We start from the raw sequence: 20129 nt of genomic DNA on the forward strand, positions 1-20129 counted from the left end.
GGGAAGGTGGGAGCCAGGAGTTTCCTTATTCCTTTATGTCTGTTGGGAATGGACACTCACCTTACATATCTTAATTTAGATATGGCCATGTCTCTTTGCTTACTTTAAACAGCTATAATTTGGGCTCCCAGGCTTAAGCAAGCACTCTATATCCCAATCCCCAAATCCCCCACTATACCAAGGAAGACACATTTAGTGTAACAATTTTAATTAACTTCAGAATGTCATATACTAATTAGAAGTACTGCTTCATATTTAATAAGCATGCTTAGCATTTACTTTAGAATGGAAAAATTAACCATTTTATGTTATCTTTAAAATGTTTCATAGGAATATATTAATAAATACTTCTGTAAAAATTTGCCTTTTCTACATATCATTTAATTACCATGAGTCAGGATATCTGGGTGGAGTCTAGTACCAACCAAACACTAACTGGCTGTGCAGCCACGGGTGTATTTTCTCCTTTCTCTCTATGGATGTGCCTCCTCTAAAAAATGAGAACATCAGATTATATCAAAGATATAACAGCTCGAAAATTTTATAATTCTATACTAATGAGAGATCTCACAGGAATCATTCCACTTAAAGAGAGAACAATGTTACAGAGAGGTGGGATACACCTTCTGTAAGAAGTATAACAAGTAAAAGTAAGCATCAACATCTATATCTCATTCTTTTGAAAAATAATGCATGCATTGTGACTTCATCCACTTGTATGAGGCTTTGGAAACAAGCCAGGGATGGCAGAGGGAAAAACCTTCATTCCAAAATTAATCTCCAGACCAAGGGGATATACAGTGAATGATACCTTCTGCCTCTTTTAGAGTAAAAAAAGGGCCAATAGTTATCACAGATGAGCAGCAATCTTGACTATTGTTTTAGGTTCTTATAAATCAGTCCAGTGTAAAAATCACCTATTATTTTCTTAATCCAACTCATTCTGTACAGAAGGGTTTCTTAAAGTAGCCCACAAATGACCTGCTTTAGAGTCACCTGGAAAGCTGGTTAGAAATGCAGATTCCTGGTTTCCACTTGGACTAACGAAATCCAGATTTCTAAGAGTGAGGTTCAAGACTGCATTTCTTTTCATAAGCATCCCAGATGAATCTTAGATTTTGAGTCCCACTGCTCAATAATGCACAAGCAACCATACCTATTGATGGTTGTTCAAGTGCACCCAGTTATGAAATCTGCAAAAACTCCCTTTGATGTTTAAGCTAGTGCTTTCTGGTTCTCACTAAAAATGCTGCTATACTCTTGCCTTTTAGGTTGTTACCCATACACAGGGTACAAATAGTTTTAGTGAGATTTCTACTGATTGCTTCAATTGACTATGATGTTTTCCTCATCAATTTTAAAATCAAATTCAGTCAAACTGTCTTTCTGCAAGTGTATTCAGTCAGGTATTTTTCCCCCTATAGAAGGAGAATGGCATTTAACTGACTGAGAATTATAACAGAAGCATTCCTTGTGATGGGAGGAAAGCAAAAGGCAAGATGCAAAAGGAAAACACCTGTGAATTTAAGAGTCCATGAGGTTCTTTAAGGTTTGTTTTGGTAAAATATGAGATGCCATTTTGAAGAAACAGCCTTATTGGGTAAGAGGTTTCAAACAAGTCGCTGTCTAAAAGCCACTGTATACCATTTTTACTTTGCATATTATATAAGGGTAGATCCTCAGAGGCCAACTAGTACGCAAACAAAAACCATCTTCAGTAATCAGATACATACTTAAGTCATGGGGGAAAATACTTTCTTGGGGAAGAAAAGTTACCCAAATCAATTTAATTTAACACTGAAAAGAATATAAACAAATATTGCCATGGGAAAATACCATAAACAAGAAAATCAATACATATACAGACATAGGGAAAGTATAGTACCTATTATACAGTATAAATACAAGAACAGCAAAACCCAACCCCCTTCCACGCCAGCACCAGGTCACCCTGCCATCTCTGGATCTCCCCCATCTCCCATGTGGCCCTCAGTGATGAAGCCCACATCTCATGCACAGTCACCATCCTTACTAATGGAGGCTGTGCTCTCTAGGAGAGGAATCTACTCTCTACTCTCTCTGTAGCGGTGAGAAAGAAAAGAGTAATTTTTTTTTTTGGAGTGTTGTTTAGAAGTACTTTCGAAACACTAAGGCTTGTGATAAAAAGTGCCAAACTCATAGGTGCCTTCTCTGCCACTGGTTCCAATGTGGCCCATCTAGCACCCTAAGATTCTAAGATGATAGATCCCAATCAGCACTGAGCTCCCTTAATAGTTAAATGCTAGGGCTAAACCAGGAAAATGTCATGGCCATTCAAGAAATCACTTATAAGCTTCGAACACTGAAAAAGAGAGCCATGGCTTGCCGGGAATCAGTTTAAGGTAAAGAGGTTGTCTAGAAACCTCTTTATTTTAAGCTCACAATATCTAAATACTCCTCAAATAATTTAAAAAGGTTAAAGAAAGTTCAAATTTGTAAGGTTCCCAAAATTAAGAAGAAAATAACAAAAAATTAGAATTAAAATTGTGCAAGTAACTCTAAGGAAATTTTCCTCCCCTGAATAATATTAGTCTGTAACTGTGTTGGCAAGAGTGTGATTTCTTAATTCTGGTTTCCTTAACTAATATTCTAGGAGCCTAAATTTCAATTCCTAAACTTTTTCATGAGTATTTTTGGTCAAATTACACTTCTGCTTAGTTCTTAAGCAGACCCTTGCCTTCTCCTCTCCCTGTCATTCTCCACATTATGGTCTCCCCACCACCACCAAAATTCCCTTCCATGGCCCTAAAACTCTGGAACATTTCAGTGAGGAAATACCCAATGGAAATTGGCACCACTAAATTTTCTGAAGAATACAAGTGAATGTGTACTTTTTTCTTTTCCTAAAGGGAAAGAAATTGCCTGCAAATATTTAAGCTCTGATCATTTGATTAAAATTTTCCTGCCTGTAATTATCAATATTATAAGACTAATTAAATCCATGCTACATATACAGTTACTTGCCTTTATGTGAAAGGAAAAACCCACTCAGTCATATCATCAAAGAGAACTATTTATACTAGATACAGTTTACATTGGCTAAAAACTGGTCAGAGTCTGAATGAAATAAAATAAGTGTCTTTAGGAGGCTACTTAGTTATCCTTGAAAAATCATTAATGACTAGTTAAGCCATAGGTTTAATAGTGATTAGTTCATAACATGCTGGATACACCCCAAGCAATGAAATATAAGCTATTCAATTACATTTAAGTGCTACCAAATCTGTAACTAGTCAGAGATTCTGGAATTGAACCAAACCAATCACTAATATCATCATATTTTAACAAACTCAGAAGTATACTGTAAAAATACACTAATTAAGTCCATGAGGTTTCATAATGCTATTAAAAATGAAAGTAAGGTAGTAGGATACATGGTGCTAAAGTCTTATTTCTTTCAGTAATTCTCATGGTATTGCTGGATCCCTTAGAAATATATGTCATTTAATTTTGTATATGGTTAAGGTATTAGATTACTATCTACAAGCTGTAAACACCTGCATGGCACCAGATATACTCTCAGAAGTAGATGCTATGCGGCAGGTACCAAAATGTGATCATCAGTTCTCTACTGATTAAACCTCCTCATTTGGTTAAACAGCCAGTGTATACTAGAGTTCTACACAGGTCAAAGTTACATCACTTTCAGAGCAGCAATACGTGATCCAAGGTTCTCTTGAAGGTAGTGCAAAAGGTGCAGTTCATAATGTTCTCCAGATTCAGGAACTCTTATGCTGTGTCTCTCCTGAGGATAGATCTTGAAAACAACAAGAAAATCAAAATACACAAAATAAGAATTTAATAATACATTTCCTTCCAAAGCTTTCCAGAGATTTTCAATAGGATTAATGACATGGAGCAGAGTTTCTCCAAGGTATTATATACACAAATCCTATCTAAAGGGCCTTCTCCTCTTTTTATAATTCCCTAAGCTTACAGAAGGATCAATGGTTTTCCAAGTGTGGTTGGAGACTTCTGGGGTCCTCAGAAACCCTTTCCTGGGATTCACAAGGTCCAACCTACTTTCAGAACAAAACTAAGACATTATTTGCCTTTATTCACTGTACTGGCATTTGCACTGATAACGAAAGGCAATGGTGGGTAAAAGTGCTGGTGCCTTAGCATGAATCAAGGCAGTAACATACACTTGTAGTAAACAAGAAAAAATGCCAGTTTCACTTAAGTAGCAGTAAAAATTAGAATTTTATTAAATTGCAACCCATGAGCAGAGGCCTTTTCATATTTTGTGGTGATAAAATGGGAAGAACGCATAAAGCACTTCTGCTACAGAATGTCTCAAGGAAAAGGACTTGTACAACTGAGTTTTGTTTTGTTTTTCTTTTGGCCATGCCGCAAGGCATTCAAGATCTTAGTTCCCTGACCAGGAAGTGAACCCGTGCCCCCTGCAGTGGAAGCGTGGAGTCTTAACCATTGGACTGCCAGGGGAGTCCCTACAACTGAGTTTTTAAATGGAACTCCATTTTTCACTTGAAAGAATGACAACTACAGTGATTCAGCCCTGGCTGAATCCTTGGCTATCTGGCAAATATTTTCTCACAAAGGATGTGACCTGGCCACTTCAAGGACAACACTGACAGTATTTGTTGCCCATGATAAATTTTGAGCTTTTAAGTGATAGTTATAATTTTGGAAAACTTGCTTCTACCACTACTAGCTCATGAGCTTTTCAATACTTGGAGACTTTTTTTTATTGAGATCAGTGGTAATACCAACGTATGTAATTTAAAAAATATTATATGATGAAATGAGTCAACACTTACAAGTGAACCAACATTTTCCAGATGACCAATGCATGGGTAAAAGATCCATTTGAAGTACAAGATCTAACAGACTGCAATGTAACAGAGTATGAAAACTTTACAGATATGGTTTCAGATTCCACACTAAGACTAACCTTTAAGAAACTACCATTTTTTCAGTTTTGGTGTAGCAACAAAGAATATCCATGATTATCTGAAAAGGCTAAAATATTATTCCCATTTCTTAACTACATATTTTGTGAGGCTGAAATTTCTTCATTTACTTTAGCCAAAGCAACATTTTACAACATATTGTACGTGGAAGTAGATATGAGAATTCAAGTGTATTTTTCATTAAAAATGTGATCTGCATTAACATGTAACAGTTTATCACTGTTAATTTTAAATAAATATTTTAAAATTTTCTTAGTCTTAATATCTAATGTGAGAAATACTTAATATCTTATATGAGAAACAACTCACATAAACAAAAGCTTTCTGGTATATAAAAGTGTCCTTGAAAACAGCTTGAAAACAGCTGCTATAGACAAATATCTCATAGTTTACGTACATGTCAACTGAAACATAAAAAAGGGAAAAATAATATTTTTCATTTCCTATGAGCACATAATCTGTGTAAGGAGTAGAAACAAGGAAGAAAGGAAATTGTTCAATTTCTCTTAAAAGGTTTTTTTTTGAGTAACGGAGCAATGGAGGTAAGTAACTTGTTGGTTTCTGGTTTCTGCTCCAGGATCAATATGAAATAGAAGAAAATTAAAAGACCTTGTAATCAGGCCCTAAAATCCTATACAACAATGAAATCAAGTAGCATTTCCTGACCCTTTCAAGAGGAAGAAGAAAAGCAAAGAAGGATAGTGAATGGACTCGTGTCATCTTGTCCATGATTACAAATCGAAAGCAGATACAGATACACAAGTCATGTAATCTAAGAGGCCAATTTTCATCCTGACTTCAACAGAATCTTAATTTTTATCCAACTAGAGGCACTACTAACTATGCCTATTATTTTAGTTCTCTTAAGCAGAGAGTGGCCACAGCTGAAAATTCAATCTTTCTCCACAGTTCATCATATTTCAAAGTAACCAATCACCAATCATGACTATTTTAACCAGAAATATAAAAGAACTCACCTGTAAATCATATGGCTTTCCAGCCCTCACTAAAAAACTCAGTAATATACTGGTGTGTGCAAAATGGACATTCTCATCCAAGAACCCATGTAAGAGTAGTAAACGATTTGGTCTGGAGAAACGGAAATATCAGAGTATTAGGCAAAATAGAGTATCTGGGAAAACCACTTAACTCCTCAAAACTAATCACAACTAACTAGGTTAACTTACTTATACTGTAATGTTAGAATACAATGTTAGATTCAAACATTTCAATATTAAATTCATAATATATTAACCAGATGCTACACATAAGGAAAAAAAATTTTAATTAAATCATATGTTCAATTTCCTATTAAGATATTAGCACACATCAATAATGAGAGCATGTCCCTAGAAAGAGAAAAATCATATATGTTATTTGCAAAATATATGTAAGCGGAAATGGAATTTTTCCACCTTGAAACAGTTGTGTACTTAATTAAGCTTCTTTTAGCACTTAAGCAATTGCTTCAAATATAACTTGCAAAAAAAAAACAACCCAAATTATATGAACTGACCTATAATTCAGCTTTGAGAAAGAGCTATGCCTTCTAGTACTCTATAAAATATTAGTCTTGGTTTTGTCACATTTGTATTTTCCCTTATTATTAAAGACAATTTTAAAAAATACAATTTTAAATTTATAACTTTAATTTTAAAGCTTGAACTTACTCAGAGGGGAATTTTTCTGCTTGCATGGCTACAGATCCTAAGTAATAACCCTGTTCATTCTGGTCAGGGTGACCCATATAACGTTCTGTGTAGCCTGTATCATAGAAGATCCACAGAGTGACTGGGGCCCCAGCAATAGCCACCTACATAAGATAACAGTGACAGTCAAGTGTGGTCCAGAAAAGAATGGCTAGCACTGAGAGTTTGTAACTGCAAATTTACAAGCTAAAATTATCCTTAGGCTTTAGCCCCACGACTGGGGCATACATAGTCTCAGGCAACTCAGAAAATCAAAGGGGAGTGCCAAGGTCAAGAATTTGATACTCTGTGAGTCAGTCAGCTTCATGTTCCACAGATGTGCCACACACCAAACCCTTAACCTGGGCTAGATGAAACATAAACATGGGCCTCTCTTAAGAGGGAAGGCAGAACTAGAACATATGAATGCCTCAGTGTAAACTCATTCCTGCTTCTGGGGGAAAAAATATGGGACAAGTGTCAGTTTTATATAGGAAAAGCAGTCATTTTTTCTTTTTTTAAGCTTCTGTTGGCAGTACAGAATTTAAAACAATGAATGAAATATATTTAAGCACTAAATACTTGCCTCATTTTAAGTCTCCCACACAGTTTTATATTTAAATATTGTAATTACTTTCTTGGCAGCTGCAAGCCTGGGAGAATTATGGCAGTATTCAGAGTTCATTTTGTGGTTATTATAAATAAAGATTATCTGAATATACATGTAAGAACAAAAGCCCTATTGTCTTTATTCTTAAAAATAAAAAATTTCACAGTAACATAAAATCATGTTACTGAAATATTAAAAAAAGAAAAATGCCCCTCATAATTCCCATTCCCTTAACAACTGTTAGCATCTTTTTATATTTTCCTTTAACATATTTTTCTAAGAAGTTGTTTACAGAATTGTAATCATTGTTTATATATTTAATAGTTTATTCATTCAGTACAAATTTACTTAGGATCTACTATGTGCCAAGCATTGTGCTTGGCTGCTGAGGATACAGTATAAGGCAGAAAGATCCCTGCCCTCAGAGGTTGTAGTCCAGCAATTAAACAAATAAGAACAACCCAATACCAATGTGTTTCACTAATCGTGACTATCTCCCATAATCTTTGGCATATGTCTATAAATAGCCAATAACTGATCATCAAGTTGATAAGTATTTTATACAGATAAATACAGATAAAGATATATAAATATATATCTCACAAGTTGACAAGATATATCTGTTATTTCACACAGCTATTAAACACACAAACCCTAACATTTCATAATATTGTCAACTTTGTAAACCTTCAGAAAATTGGCATTTTCTCCTATCTCAATTTATAGAAAATTCTACCCTTATTGCAAAAAGAAGTACTATAGGAAATCACATACCCTGAATATATCTGACCTCTGCATTAATGCCATCAAGGAGAGGTAGCCTCCATAGGACCAGCCATGGATGCCCACACGATCTAAGTCAATGAAATCATACTGAGAGGCTAGATACTGGAGTCCTTCCACCTGATCGTCAATTTCTATTTGACCCTGTCAAAAAAGGGAGACCATTTCACTGATTCTGATAAATAAAAATCTCATTATAAGAGTGCTTTTAAAGCTGATAGATGTTCTTACTAAAAATACCTATAGTTTTTTCAGATAAGAACTCATTATCAATTGAGACTCTGTTGCTCAAAAAAAATTTTTAACTCTCTTTAGAGATAGGAGCCTATAGCTTCTGTTGCTAGCCTGTCCTAGAGTTTAGTTACCCCTTAGTCATAAAGTTCTTTCCTACTGTGACCCAAAATGTCCCTTGCCTTATGGGTATTTCCCATTTCCATTTGTTCTGTTGTCTGCTAAGAGGTCAGCATCTTCCTTGTAACAAGCCTTCCTATACCCAAAGATAAAAAATTAGCCCCCATAAGTGGTTGACTAATTTAAAACTTAATGTAATAAAGCAGAAGGAATCACTCTTGAGGCCTCATCCTCCTATGTCCCCATCATCTACCTCTAGAGACTGAACACACAATTTCTTTAAAGCCCTATATAGTCCTAATTCCTATCACTACCACCCTATTTGTATTACCAGGCCTGCCAGTGCACACGATCTCACTTCACTGAGCCAAAAACAAAAATAAAAACAAAAACTTACATGAGAATACAACATAAGGTCAAAGAACTGGCTGTGGGAGAAAATCCCCATGTCTTACTCAGCATGTCCAATACACTGGCAAACACAGTAACTGCCTTACTGTGCAAAAGGAACATCGGATTCTCATCATTTCCCAAAGCAGCAGAAAGGACATGGGGCATCTCTAAAAGGTAGCATTTAAAGCTTCCTGTAGAGAGAAAGAGGCTTGTCACAAGGAAGGCACTAACCAGTTGGTTACTCTCTTCACAGAGGACAGAACAAATCTCAATTATTCCTCTTAATAGCGTACAGGATGCTGAAAACTAAATGCTCTGCCTTCTGGCTAAACTGGACATAAAAAAGAGAAAGGGGGAGGGTTTCTATGTAAAAGTGGTTCTATTGCAGCTCCCCAAAGTTACATGTAGATAGACATGAAGAGCCTAGCGAATATCAAGTTGCACCTCCCCGCCCCCCAAACCCTAACATACGCTCACACATACGCACACGCACTCACAGTCCCTTCCCCCAACTCTTCCTCTGGGATTTCGCACCAAACAATGCACCCAAAAATGTAAATGTCTTTGAAAGAAAAATGTTTGTATGCTCACACACCATTTTATATTTAAAGGCGCCTTCAAATTTAAGGCCTCGGTGACAGGATCCCCTGTTGTCTATCACTACAACCACATAACCCAGAGAGGCTAGGGTATTCAGTCGGAAATACTTGATTCCTTTAAACCGATTATTCACCAACTGCACCTGAGGAAGAAATATAACTTCAGTGAAATTTATTATATGGTAGCATACAAAAGCATAAGAGAGGCAGAATGCTGCAAAAAACAGAAAGCTTACATTTTTAATATTATTTTGCTTATAAAATGAAATTATTTTCTTGTGCCAAGAACACAACATGAGATGGACCCTCTTAAAATTTTAAGTGTACAATACAGTACTGTTAATCACAGGACAATGTTGCGCAGCAGACCTCTAGAACTTATTCATTTTGCATAATTAAGAATTTTTTATGCCCGTTGAACAGCAATTCCCCTCTTCCCCCCTCCCCGATTTATTTTTAAATTAAATCTTTTCATTGTTATGTCACTTCTTTTCTTTCTTAACTTCACACTCAAAGTTCAGAGGAATTACTGAGCAACTATATAGACTTTAAAAATATAACCTAAATATCAACTACATACAAAATAAGTGATTTAAACTACCCCACAGAAAAAGTTACTAAAATGATTACTTCTACCCTGAGGAAGAACTGTATCATTCAACTGACAGAATAAGACCATTTTTTCCCTCCCTACCTGTCTCTTCTGGGATTGTCTCTGACCTGTAGAGGGAAAACTTAAGTATAGGAAATACTATGACCAGTCAGCTTCCTTTTTCCTGTTACACAAATCAGTGCAAAAGGTAAAATAATTCTTAAATAACTTTACTGCCCTAGAAACTATACTTCAAGATGACTGAGAAATTAAATGTAGTTTGGCACTTCACCAGAAGAAAACTCTCTAGTGAAAAGACAACTTTAATTAATGGGCAGAAAGTTATAGAAGTTCAAGGTTTGGTGGACACTAAGATAGATAATAAATAAAAAAATGGTTCCGGCAAAATTGAGAAAGTGTTCTTTGGCTGAAACCAATGGGAAAACCAAGCCAATCAGGAGTTAAAATAAGAATCAACACTATCTTCACTCAATAAATATCTACTGAGCTTTTTAATGGACTAGATTGGGGGTGGGGGTGTAAAGAATCTTCTCTTTTTGAACTTTTGGATGTTTAGTATCATTGGAACAACTGCCAAACTGGTCTTTCTGTTTCTATACTTGTCCTCCATATAGTCTATTCTCATAGTAACAGAACAATGTTTTAAAAATGTACATCAGGTATGACTTTATAGCTTAGCTCCTTCTAATGGTAGGGGGTTTAGATCAAAGTAAGCTCTAAATTCTTTACCACTGCCTTTGAGACCCTACATTATCTTGTCTATTTCTGTGACCTCATCTTATACCATTTCCTCCCATTGAGCACTGTACTTTAACCTTACTATCAACTATATCAAATTGGTTCTAACCCCAGGACATTGACATTTACTGTTCCCTCTGTCTGGAATGCTCTTCCCTCAGATCTTTAACATGGCTCATTTCTTCTCATCCTCTGCACCCTCAGAGAGCTTCCTTGACCTTCCAGTCAGAACCCTCACTTTAGTCCCTTTGCCATCCTCTTTCCCAACAATTATTATATGGAGTTATATAATTTATATGTCTGCTTGTTTATTATTTTCCTCATTAATCTCCATGAGGGTGGGATATTAGTCTGACTTGTTCACTATGGTATCCTCACTGCCTAGAATAATGCCTGGTACATAATAGGAATTCAATAACTATTTGCTGAATGAATGAATGAATGAATGAATGAAATGAAAAATAGAGATGGGAGATGGATGTTTTCCTTTCTACCTTGGGAGGAGGGGGTTGGCAGGCAAAGGTACCTGTTTTTAAAGGGAGAGAGCTGAAAAAAGAAGTACTAGGCATAGAAGAACACAAATATGAATATATCAGAAAACTAACTCACTTCTTTGCCTGCTGTCAATCACAGAAGATGGCATCAGCTGCCTGATAGGAACATTTTCCCCTGGAGCCAATGTTTCTGCCTTTGAAGCCTCAAGACCTGCTTCTTCTTAGCAGAAGGTACTTAAACATAATGATCTTTAACACTAAGAATTCAAAAGTTTTCTTCAGTATCCATTCTTCAAAACCTGTGTTCTGCTATTTTAACCTGCTCTCTTGTGCAATTACATTTGCAGAACAGTGTCTGGCACATAGAAAGTGTCATAAGTATTTGTTAAACAATTTTAAACACACTACTGTTATCAATGAAAAGTTCTAAGAACTAAGCCTTGATGACTTTAATGGGAAATATTTGTTGCTTTTCTTGGTTTCACTTTTGTCCGACTATTGACTACAGACATTGCTGCATTTAGCGACAAAATAATTCAATTCATGTTATGAACTGCGACACTGTTGTTATTCAAAAGATTCCCACTTTGACCTGAATATACACCAAGAAAAAAAAAAAAGTTTGAACCACTTATACGATTTAATCAAATTTCACAAGGTTATTGTGTGCTATTAGAAAGAACTGGTCTTACATTAAGAAGCCTCTTCATAACTAGTCCAAATGGTCATCAAACACAAGGATGAATGATCTCCCAGTGGGTTGAAGTGCCAAATGCATTCTAGCATGCAAAGTCTTATGGGGATATCTCCCTGCAAACTGAATACCAAATTCTCCTGTGGACACACCAAATTTGAATGCTTCCAGAGAATACTTTGAGAAAGAAATTGTTCTATAAGTGCAAAAAAATGTAGTTGTATTCATAAAGTACATCAAATTAAACAATTTTGTTTTTACTGCACTGGCGAGGACTTTATTATGGTAAAACATGCATTTTAATCATTTTAAGTGTATATAATTCAGTGGTATTAAGTACATTCACACTGTTGTGCAACCATCATCACTATCTACTTCCAGAGCTTCTTCAACATCCCAAGCAGAAACTTCAAACATATTAAACAATAATTCCCTATGCCTCTCCCAAACCCTGCCAACCTCTATTCTACTTTTCGTTTCTATGAATTTGCTTCTTCTAGGTACCTCATACAAGTGGAAAAATATAACATTTATCCTTTTGTGCCTGACATTTCACTTAGCATAATGTCCTCAAGGTTCATTCATGTTGTAACATGAGTCAGAATTTCCTCCTTTTTTTTAAAGGCTGCATAATAATCCTTTACATACCACATTTTGTTTACCCATTCATCTGTCAATGGACATTGGGGTTGCTTCCACTTTTTGACTATTGTGAATAATGTTGCAGTCACTACTGGTATACAAGTATCTGTCTGAGTCTCTGCTTTCAATTCTTTTGGGTATACACCCTGAAATGGAATTGCTGGATCAGATTATAATTCTATCTTTAACTTTTTGAAGTACTGCCATATTGTTTTCCATAGCAGCTGCATCATTTTACATTCCCATCAGTAATGTATCAGAGTTCCAATTTTTCTACACCCTACGAACACTATTTTCCTTTTTTTTTTTTTTTTTTGATAATGGCTATCCTAAGGGGTGTGAAGTGGTATCTCATTGTGGTTTTGATTTGCATTTTCCTAATGATTAGTGATACTATCTTTTCATATGGCTTAGACTTTTTAAACTTAATTACTAGTAAAAGGAGTCCTTTAGTCTTAAAAATCTAAATAACCAGCTAGTTTTTATAGTGTGTTCTTCACATATCTCATATATCACTACTTCACTGGGAAGGAGAAATACCCTTCTTACTTAGTCTTAATATCAAAATAACATAACAGAACATGTAAAGCTTCCAAGAGTGTCCTATTTCTCTCTTGAATTTCTTTGTATTATGCCTGTTTTTAAGTTTACAAAGATTTGGCTCCAAGTTTCTAAGAGAAGTCTAATTTAACTCTTTTATAATTTATGTGTAGATGACAATTATAAAAATGTGAATCACATTTTGTTTGTAAAACAAACTAAATGATGGCATGGTGATTTAACTTGATATATGATCGAGATGTTATGGCTTATGTAGTTACTTTTATTTTTTGGATAACCTGACATCTAGATATATTTCCAGATCTAAACAACTGGGTATAATTATAAAGGATATTTATTGAGTACAAGAGAGTTGTATTAGAAAAACTGTAATTATATTCTAATTTCTTCAGGGGCTCAATGTAAGATATATAACCAAGATTAAACATTTAAAAAAATTATCAATTTACTAATTCATCTACCCAAAATACTTTACTCTGAAAGTCAATAAAATTTACTTAATACTCACATGCTAATATTTAATTCAGAAAAAAGAAAATCAAGTAAACTTCTTGCAGCTGAAAAGTAGAATAGCAATTGCCTTAACTAGCTGATAAAAGTATTATAATTTGCTTCAGAGACATGGCCTTAGAATGAAGAGGGGGAATTCATTAGGCTTCCAAGGCTTTCGAAAATATCTGTTAAGACTCTTTTATTTACCAAGACATTTAATTATTTAACATCATTTCCCAAATAAGTTCCCTACCTAGAAAACAACATATTTACCTACTGACACAGTACATTCCCCATGACAGTTACGGTCCTCACTGTAAGTTAAGAAATTGACATTGAGGGAATTCCCTGGCGGTCCAGTGGTTAAGACTCTGTGCTTTCACTGCCGAGGACCTGGGTTCGATCCCTAGTCTGGGAACTAAGATCCCACAAGCTACATGGTGTGGCCAAAAAAAAAAGAAAGAAATTGACACTGATTTTCAAATTAGCCATCGAACAAAACCCAGCTTCCTGAACTCCTAAATTGGATAATTAGAGCATAAACCAGAGTCACTAACTGCAGAGGCTCAAGAATGCTCAAATCTTAAACTATTTATCAGACATTTAAAAAACAAATCACTTAAAAAAAGAAAATGAAAAAATACACACACACATACATATATGTATATAAATACGCCCACCTGAGGACCACCATATATAAACAGCACAGTGGGATATTTCTTTCCAGGCTGTAGATCATGAGGTTTGTACAGCATCCCATACAATGTAAATCCAGTAGTGCTTTCAAAAGAAAAAATTTCTGGAGGGGTATAGTCAGGAAGAGGACCTGTAAGGAGGTAACACAGTCTGTAAACAGAATTCTTACGGGAGCTCGACAATCTGAGAGCAATGAAAAGACCATAAACCCACTACTCTACACACAAATAACTAAGCACCCCTCCTTCAGACGATAAGCGAGAATTAAGCATGGATAGTTATCTTTAAAAAAGAAAATGTAATGAACATATCAAATTATCTATTTGAGAAGCAGACACAAAGTATTATGAATAATCCTTGGAGCCCAGGAGGTATTTACATGTAGAACACAAATACTTTGTGCTCAGTCTATGTAACTTATTGATGGTTAAGCCATATACCTGACGAGAAACTAAAAGCACAAATTAACTTAGTCAATTGGTTTTCCAAAGCTATACAGACCTATCCCAAATCTGTATATACTGGATGATGTTACAATCTAAGCAGAGATCATCACCATATTACAAATTCTGATTGTGAACATCAGAACATACCTATACCTTGTGGTTTCGCACTAATTTCTTAATCCCTTAGGAGATATTTATGAGTGAAAATACCTAACAGGAAAAAAGGATTTGGGGATAAAATGAATTAAAAGATATAAAAAATTAGTCAAATCTTCATGTTTAAGAAATAAAGCATTTTAAAAATAGGTAATTCACAGTGTTCTTCACTCCCACACAAAGTGAGTGTTCTATCTTTTATTAAGATGGCTATTACAAGTGCTATAGAAGTTTAAGAAAGTGACCAGTTGGGTATTCTTAAAGTTGCCGCTTCCCTGCTCAAGAGTCTTACTAGTTCAGTATATATTACCTTCAAGTTCAGTTGTTTATCTGGGAAATCATCCAAACACATCAATAAATCACTTCCTAGCTGGTATCTTGACTACTTTAATCTTATTTTCAAAAAGGCCTTCCAGACTTGCTCCTGCCTAGAGTAGGAGGTAACCAGTCTTATTTGATAACTGACAGACTAGGAGGGGTGGGATCAATCAGGAACCCAGCAGCTCAGGGATAGGCCATGGTGAGAGATGGGAAGACTCTGTTCAGGAAATGTGGACATATGACACAGGTTTAGTGCACTAATGTACTAATCCTACTTAAGATCAGGTTCAGGGAAGTGAGTACCTGCTGAATCCAAAATGGTGGCCCAAAATTCCTTTGTTTTGCAGGTTGGGTCATCTTCAGGACTTGATAGCTTGTAAAGGGACACACAGTGTGGATTCTTCTGGTTACTATACTTACTTATAAAGAAGTCACAATGCTAGAGAAAGGAAAAATAATTACTTCTTCCCCAGGGAAAAGTAAAAAAGGTTATCTGTTGCTACATCTGCACTGATGCTATAGCAGGAGTGTGATAAGAGTCTGACCACTGATACACATATATAATGCTAAAGTTAAAATTAAGGCTAAGGTTTCTGCAGGCCAACTTCACCAATTTTCACATTATTCAAAAGGAGTATTACATGAGTAGGAGGTTTTTTATATGACAGGAAACCCTTTTCAAACAGGGACTTGATACCCGGCTGATGCAGCAAGAGTGGGAATAGCCACGGTCGGTCAGCCTCGTCACCTCTCCAGGATTTACATAACTGACCACGTACAGGTGATGTTCTAAAGGAGAGTCTCTGGTGCCTTCAAAATATACCAGCTTTCTGACTTCATCAACCTGGATCTGTCAAAATAACAACAAAAAAATCAGTGCTAGTATGACCTTGGCAAGACCAGTAATTTAATAAACAACATCCAATTTTATTCAGAATCATTCGAGTCACCCTTTGCCTTGTGCCTCTTTTTAAAAATTTGTCACCAATGTTAATAAGCTTGCATTGGTTTTGTTCATGTCTCACAGCTAAGAATAGATCCTGTCCAGAAGGTAAAAGGACGCCTGAGCTGCATGCTATTGGTAGTTTCCTGTATGGTTAGAATGCGTGCTTTTCTTAAAATACAAAAATTATTTCATTAAAATGACAACCCTTTACAGAGAAAAAATACCTATATTACAGCTTAGGTCAACCACTCATGCACACGTAAAAGAGTTTAATTTTAGCATCCTATTTCTCAGTTAGTATAGCATTTTCTTAGGTAGTGGTTTTTTCATCTTTTGTACAAATTTGCAAAATGTTTTATCTATTGGGTTGGGGAATAACAACTCAATCACTCAATCAGTTTCAATACTGGTATAGTTTATAAATAAGTATGAAGGATCTTTTAAGTCTTCATTCAGAACTCAAAAAAACTGCAAGTATACTCACAGCTGAATTCACTGAATATTCCTCCCAAATTACAGTAAGATTCTAAATAAATGGCTTTGATTGTTTCTTTTCAAAACCTTCTAGCAGCCTACTCAATGATGCTTAATAAAATTCAAACTGTTTTATACTGCAAAGAAAACACAGGTACATTTCTAAAAGCAAGTATTTTTAAATGTCACATTTTCTCCAAGAAGCTTCTTCTTCATCATTACAAACATTTTTTTAGCATGCATAGATACAGAAATAAACACAGTTGACATTAAGTAGGCCTATATGACATAGAAAGAATACAAAGGATAAGAAAAGGTAGAACAAACATTCATGAAGCTTTACAGGTATGTGTTAATCTGTACAAAATGTCAGCACTGGTTCTGCTCTTGACCTAGCAGCTGGAAGTCAGGCCTTTCAAAACTGGATAAATAACTGATTAATCACTCAACCCCCTTTTCTTTGTTTCATGTAGCAACTTTACATGAAACCCCTGAGGGTTTCAGAATCACAAATATCAGAATCACCTGAGGGGCTTACGAAACAGATTTCTGGGTCCCATCCCCAGACTTTTTGATTCAGGAGGTCTGGTGGGAGGGGGCCCCAAGAATCTGTAGTTCTAAAAAGTTCCCAGGTGATGCCAATCCCTTGTGGTCCAGAGACCACACTTTGAGAACCCCAAGGGGCACATGGGCTTAAAAGCCTCAAAGATTTACTCAATTACTGTCATTAGAAATCTTTGGGTGTGAACAGGTCACTGGCAAAAGTAGAGAAGGGAAAGGTAACTTAAAACAAATAAAGCAAAAATAGAGGGAAAATAGAAGAGTGAGAAAGAGAGACACAAACACATCACATAAATAAGCATGACATAAAGAATAAAATTGACGCACATTATATCAAGTAGTAAAAGTAGAAAGACACTTAGGTTGCCCAAATAAGGTTCAGATCTGCATAAATACAATTTTTGGGATTCCCTCAGTATTATCCAACCATTACAGAGCATGAAGTTTACAGGAGTGTAAATTTTTATTTACACTAATAAAAGAAGGCCAGGTGACACTCTCGGTGGAAATGAGATTTTAAAGGTCACCTATCATATTCTAAAGTTTTTACCAACAAAAACAAACCTGGGACCTGGATCTTCATTCTTTCTCCTTAATCACCTTGGGGACTACAAGTGACTTCTACAGTAACCAGTATACATAAATCCTTCAGTAAATCTCCAAATCAATTTGAGATCACAGGCCTTCACTAAATCCTGGTAGCATACATCAACTTAACTGTATGTATCACATATATAAAGGATGGATTTCTTAGAGATCTCCTGAAACTGACCACCTAACTGAAAGCTGAAACAAACACAAGGTACTATAAAAGGCAAAAGGAAAAAAAATTAGAATTCATTGAGTTGCTACAGAAAGCTGTAGGCCAAGAGTGAAACAGAGGGTGGATTTCCCTCCTTTTCCTTATCAATCTACACTCTGTACAGATGTTCATCATATTTTGCAGGTGGTAGATGAAACTTTAAATTTGTGAGATAAGATAAACAGGTGAATGAAAAGCATCACTACCTCAGAAGTAGTAAATGCATTTTCTAATGTAGAAATGACACAACCAGTCTATAAGAGATTTAGAAATAATTTTCAAACTATATCCTAACTCACTTTTGCTAGAGTCGAAAAGTATGGACCAGCCCTTTCCTTATTAAGTAGCAACACTGTATTTGAAAATGGTGACCTTTAGTAACCAGAACACATCTAATACCAGGGTGAGATTTCTAATTTAAACTAAGATTCTCCCTTTCCAACAACTTGAGTTCTTTTAGGCCCTAAAAATATTTTCAAAATACTGGGGTCATATGAAACTGCACTATTGATTTTTAGTATTGCATACACACAGCCAGTGTTGACTAAACATATCAGTGGAATAAAAGAACATACATTCGATCCATGCCGGCCAAGAACTTCCCATTCACCACTGGTAATTGCTATTTCCTCTTTGACAGGACACTTGAAATCACCTAAAGATAAATATAAGTCAGCACTTTACATCAGACTATAAGCAAATGAAACAATGAGAAATAGTATTCTAAACTTTTTTTCCCAAAAAGGTAACATTGAAAAATTCAACGTTATGTCTGGAGTAATGAAAATGTTTTAGAACTAGATAGAGGTGGTAGCTGCACAACACTGTGAATGTACTAAATGCCACAGTTCATTTTAAATGTTCACTTTAAAATGGTTAATGTTATGTGAACTTCACCATAATATAAACTCTATAGTTAAAAAAAAATCCCAAGTTATGAGTCTTCATAATAATAATGGAATAATCCATGTAAATAAAGTGAAAACAGCAAAACAGATTCTTATGGCAAAGACAGAAAAGAACTTGAAAGCACTTGCATTCCTAGACCTTTAGTTAGACAAACAGAAAAATCTAATGGGTCAATAAGGCATTTCTTCTAGAAATGCGACAACCTACTTAAAAAGCCAGAGAAGGAAAATTTTAATACAATTGATTTTCATTTGCCAAAAACAAATTGGGTATTACCATAGTAAATACCAATGTGTCCCATTTCTCTTTATAAGATTCTGTCTTGGTAGATGAGGTTCTCTCAGCAGCCTAAGGAAGAAGTTAAAAATGGAACACTGCTCTATGCCTAGCTGCTGCCAGCTCCGGCTCTGGGAAGTGACAGCTGAGGACAGGCTGAGATGGTGAGATGATATGGGATCTTAAGTAGGGTCTTACTCCAGTTGAAAAAACAGACTCCTTTTCTTTTTCTTAGATACAAAAATTCAACTTGGTACTTTAAATTTTATCACCAGAAAATAAATATTATTTAATATATAATAAATACTAATTGTTACACATTATAGCCACTTACGGAAGAAAAGAGGAGGGAAGAGGAAAATAAAATGGACATCAAGGAAAAGGAGGAAGATCTGGAGACTAAGTAAAAGACTAAGTAAAAAGGAGGGAAATGCAAAGAAGAGGTAGACAAACTTAGGGGCCCCGAAACAGACACCGAGAGGGAACAGAGGCTAGGTGTTCTGAGAAGAATGTTAGCTGAGGTGACAGGTCTTTTTATTCTTCAACGGGAGTATAAAATTTTAAGTTATCACCTTTTTATCACTGTCCCAAGAATGTTGTTATAGTCAATTCACTACTATTCATAGCTCTTTGACCAGTCTTCATCACTAAACTTTGTGGAATTCTAAAAGTAGATTTAACTTCTAACAGAAGGACTGGTGAGGGCAATTTCACACTAAGGGCAAAATTAAACTAAGGCTCTTAGGGAAGAAATCTCCATCCTGGACATATAAGATTTTGTCTGATTAAAAAAAAAAAGAAATTAGGCTAAGAGAAGGAGCAAAGTCATAGGCAGTATTTACTTTGCTGTCCTAAGATGTAGCTCATGGTTTCCCAAATAAGAATGATATTTAAAAGGCCGTGTTGAAAAA

The 20129-nt window shown here is 35.5% G+C and overlaps 1 protein-coding gene across 12 annotated transcripts in view; it reads right to left on the reverse strand.

Moving 5' to 3' along the window:
* Window positions 1-525: 525 nt before the first annotated feature.
* The window catches only part of DPP8 (dipeptidyl peptidase 8), a 62921-nt gene continuing 43317 nt past the window's right edge, over window positions 526-20129 (reverse strand). For 5 of the 12 annotated variants that reach the window (XM_057722887.1, XM_057722889.1, XM_057722890.1 and 2 more), the window contains 9 exons: window positions 18609-18688; window positions 15948-16100; window positions 15554-15689; window positions 14312-14457; window positions 9394-9540; window positions 8046-8198; window positions 6644-6786; window positions 5951-6062; window positions 526-3796 (listed from right to left, as the gene is read on the reverse strand). In XM_057722887.1, the coding sequence (XP_057578870.1) occupies window positions 3674-3796; window positions 5951-6062; window positions 6644-6786; window positions 8046-8198; window positions 9394-9540; window positions 14312-14457; window positions 15554-15689; window positions 15948-16100; window positions 18609-18688 (1193 nt within the window). In that variant the 3' untranslated portion in view covers window positions 526-3673. Of the gene's footprint in view, window positions 3797-3842; window positions 4892-5950; window positions 6063-6643; window positions 6787-8045; window positions 8199-8824; window positions 8990-9393; window positions 9541-11357; window positions 11500-14311; window positions 14458-15553; window positions 15690-15947; window positions 16101-18608; window positions 18689-20129 lie in introns of those variants that run through there. The other 7 variants (XM_057722891.1, XM_057722892.1, XM_057722893.1 and 4 more) reach the window with 7 other exon arrangements.

The sequence above is a fragment of the Hippopotamus amphibius genome, chromosome 2, assembly GCF_030028045.1.
Source record: "Hippopotamus amphibius kiboko isolate mHipAmp2 chromosome 2, mHipAmp2.hap2, whole genome shotgun sequence".
Classification (NCBI taxonomy): domain Eukaryota; kingdom Metazoa; phylum Chordata; class Mammalia; order Artiodactyla; family Hippopotamidae; genus Hippopotamus; species Hippopotamus amphibius.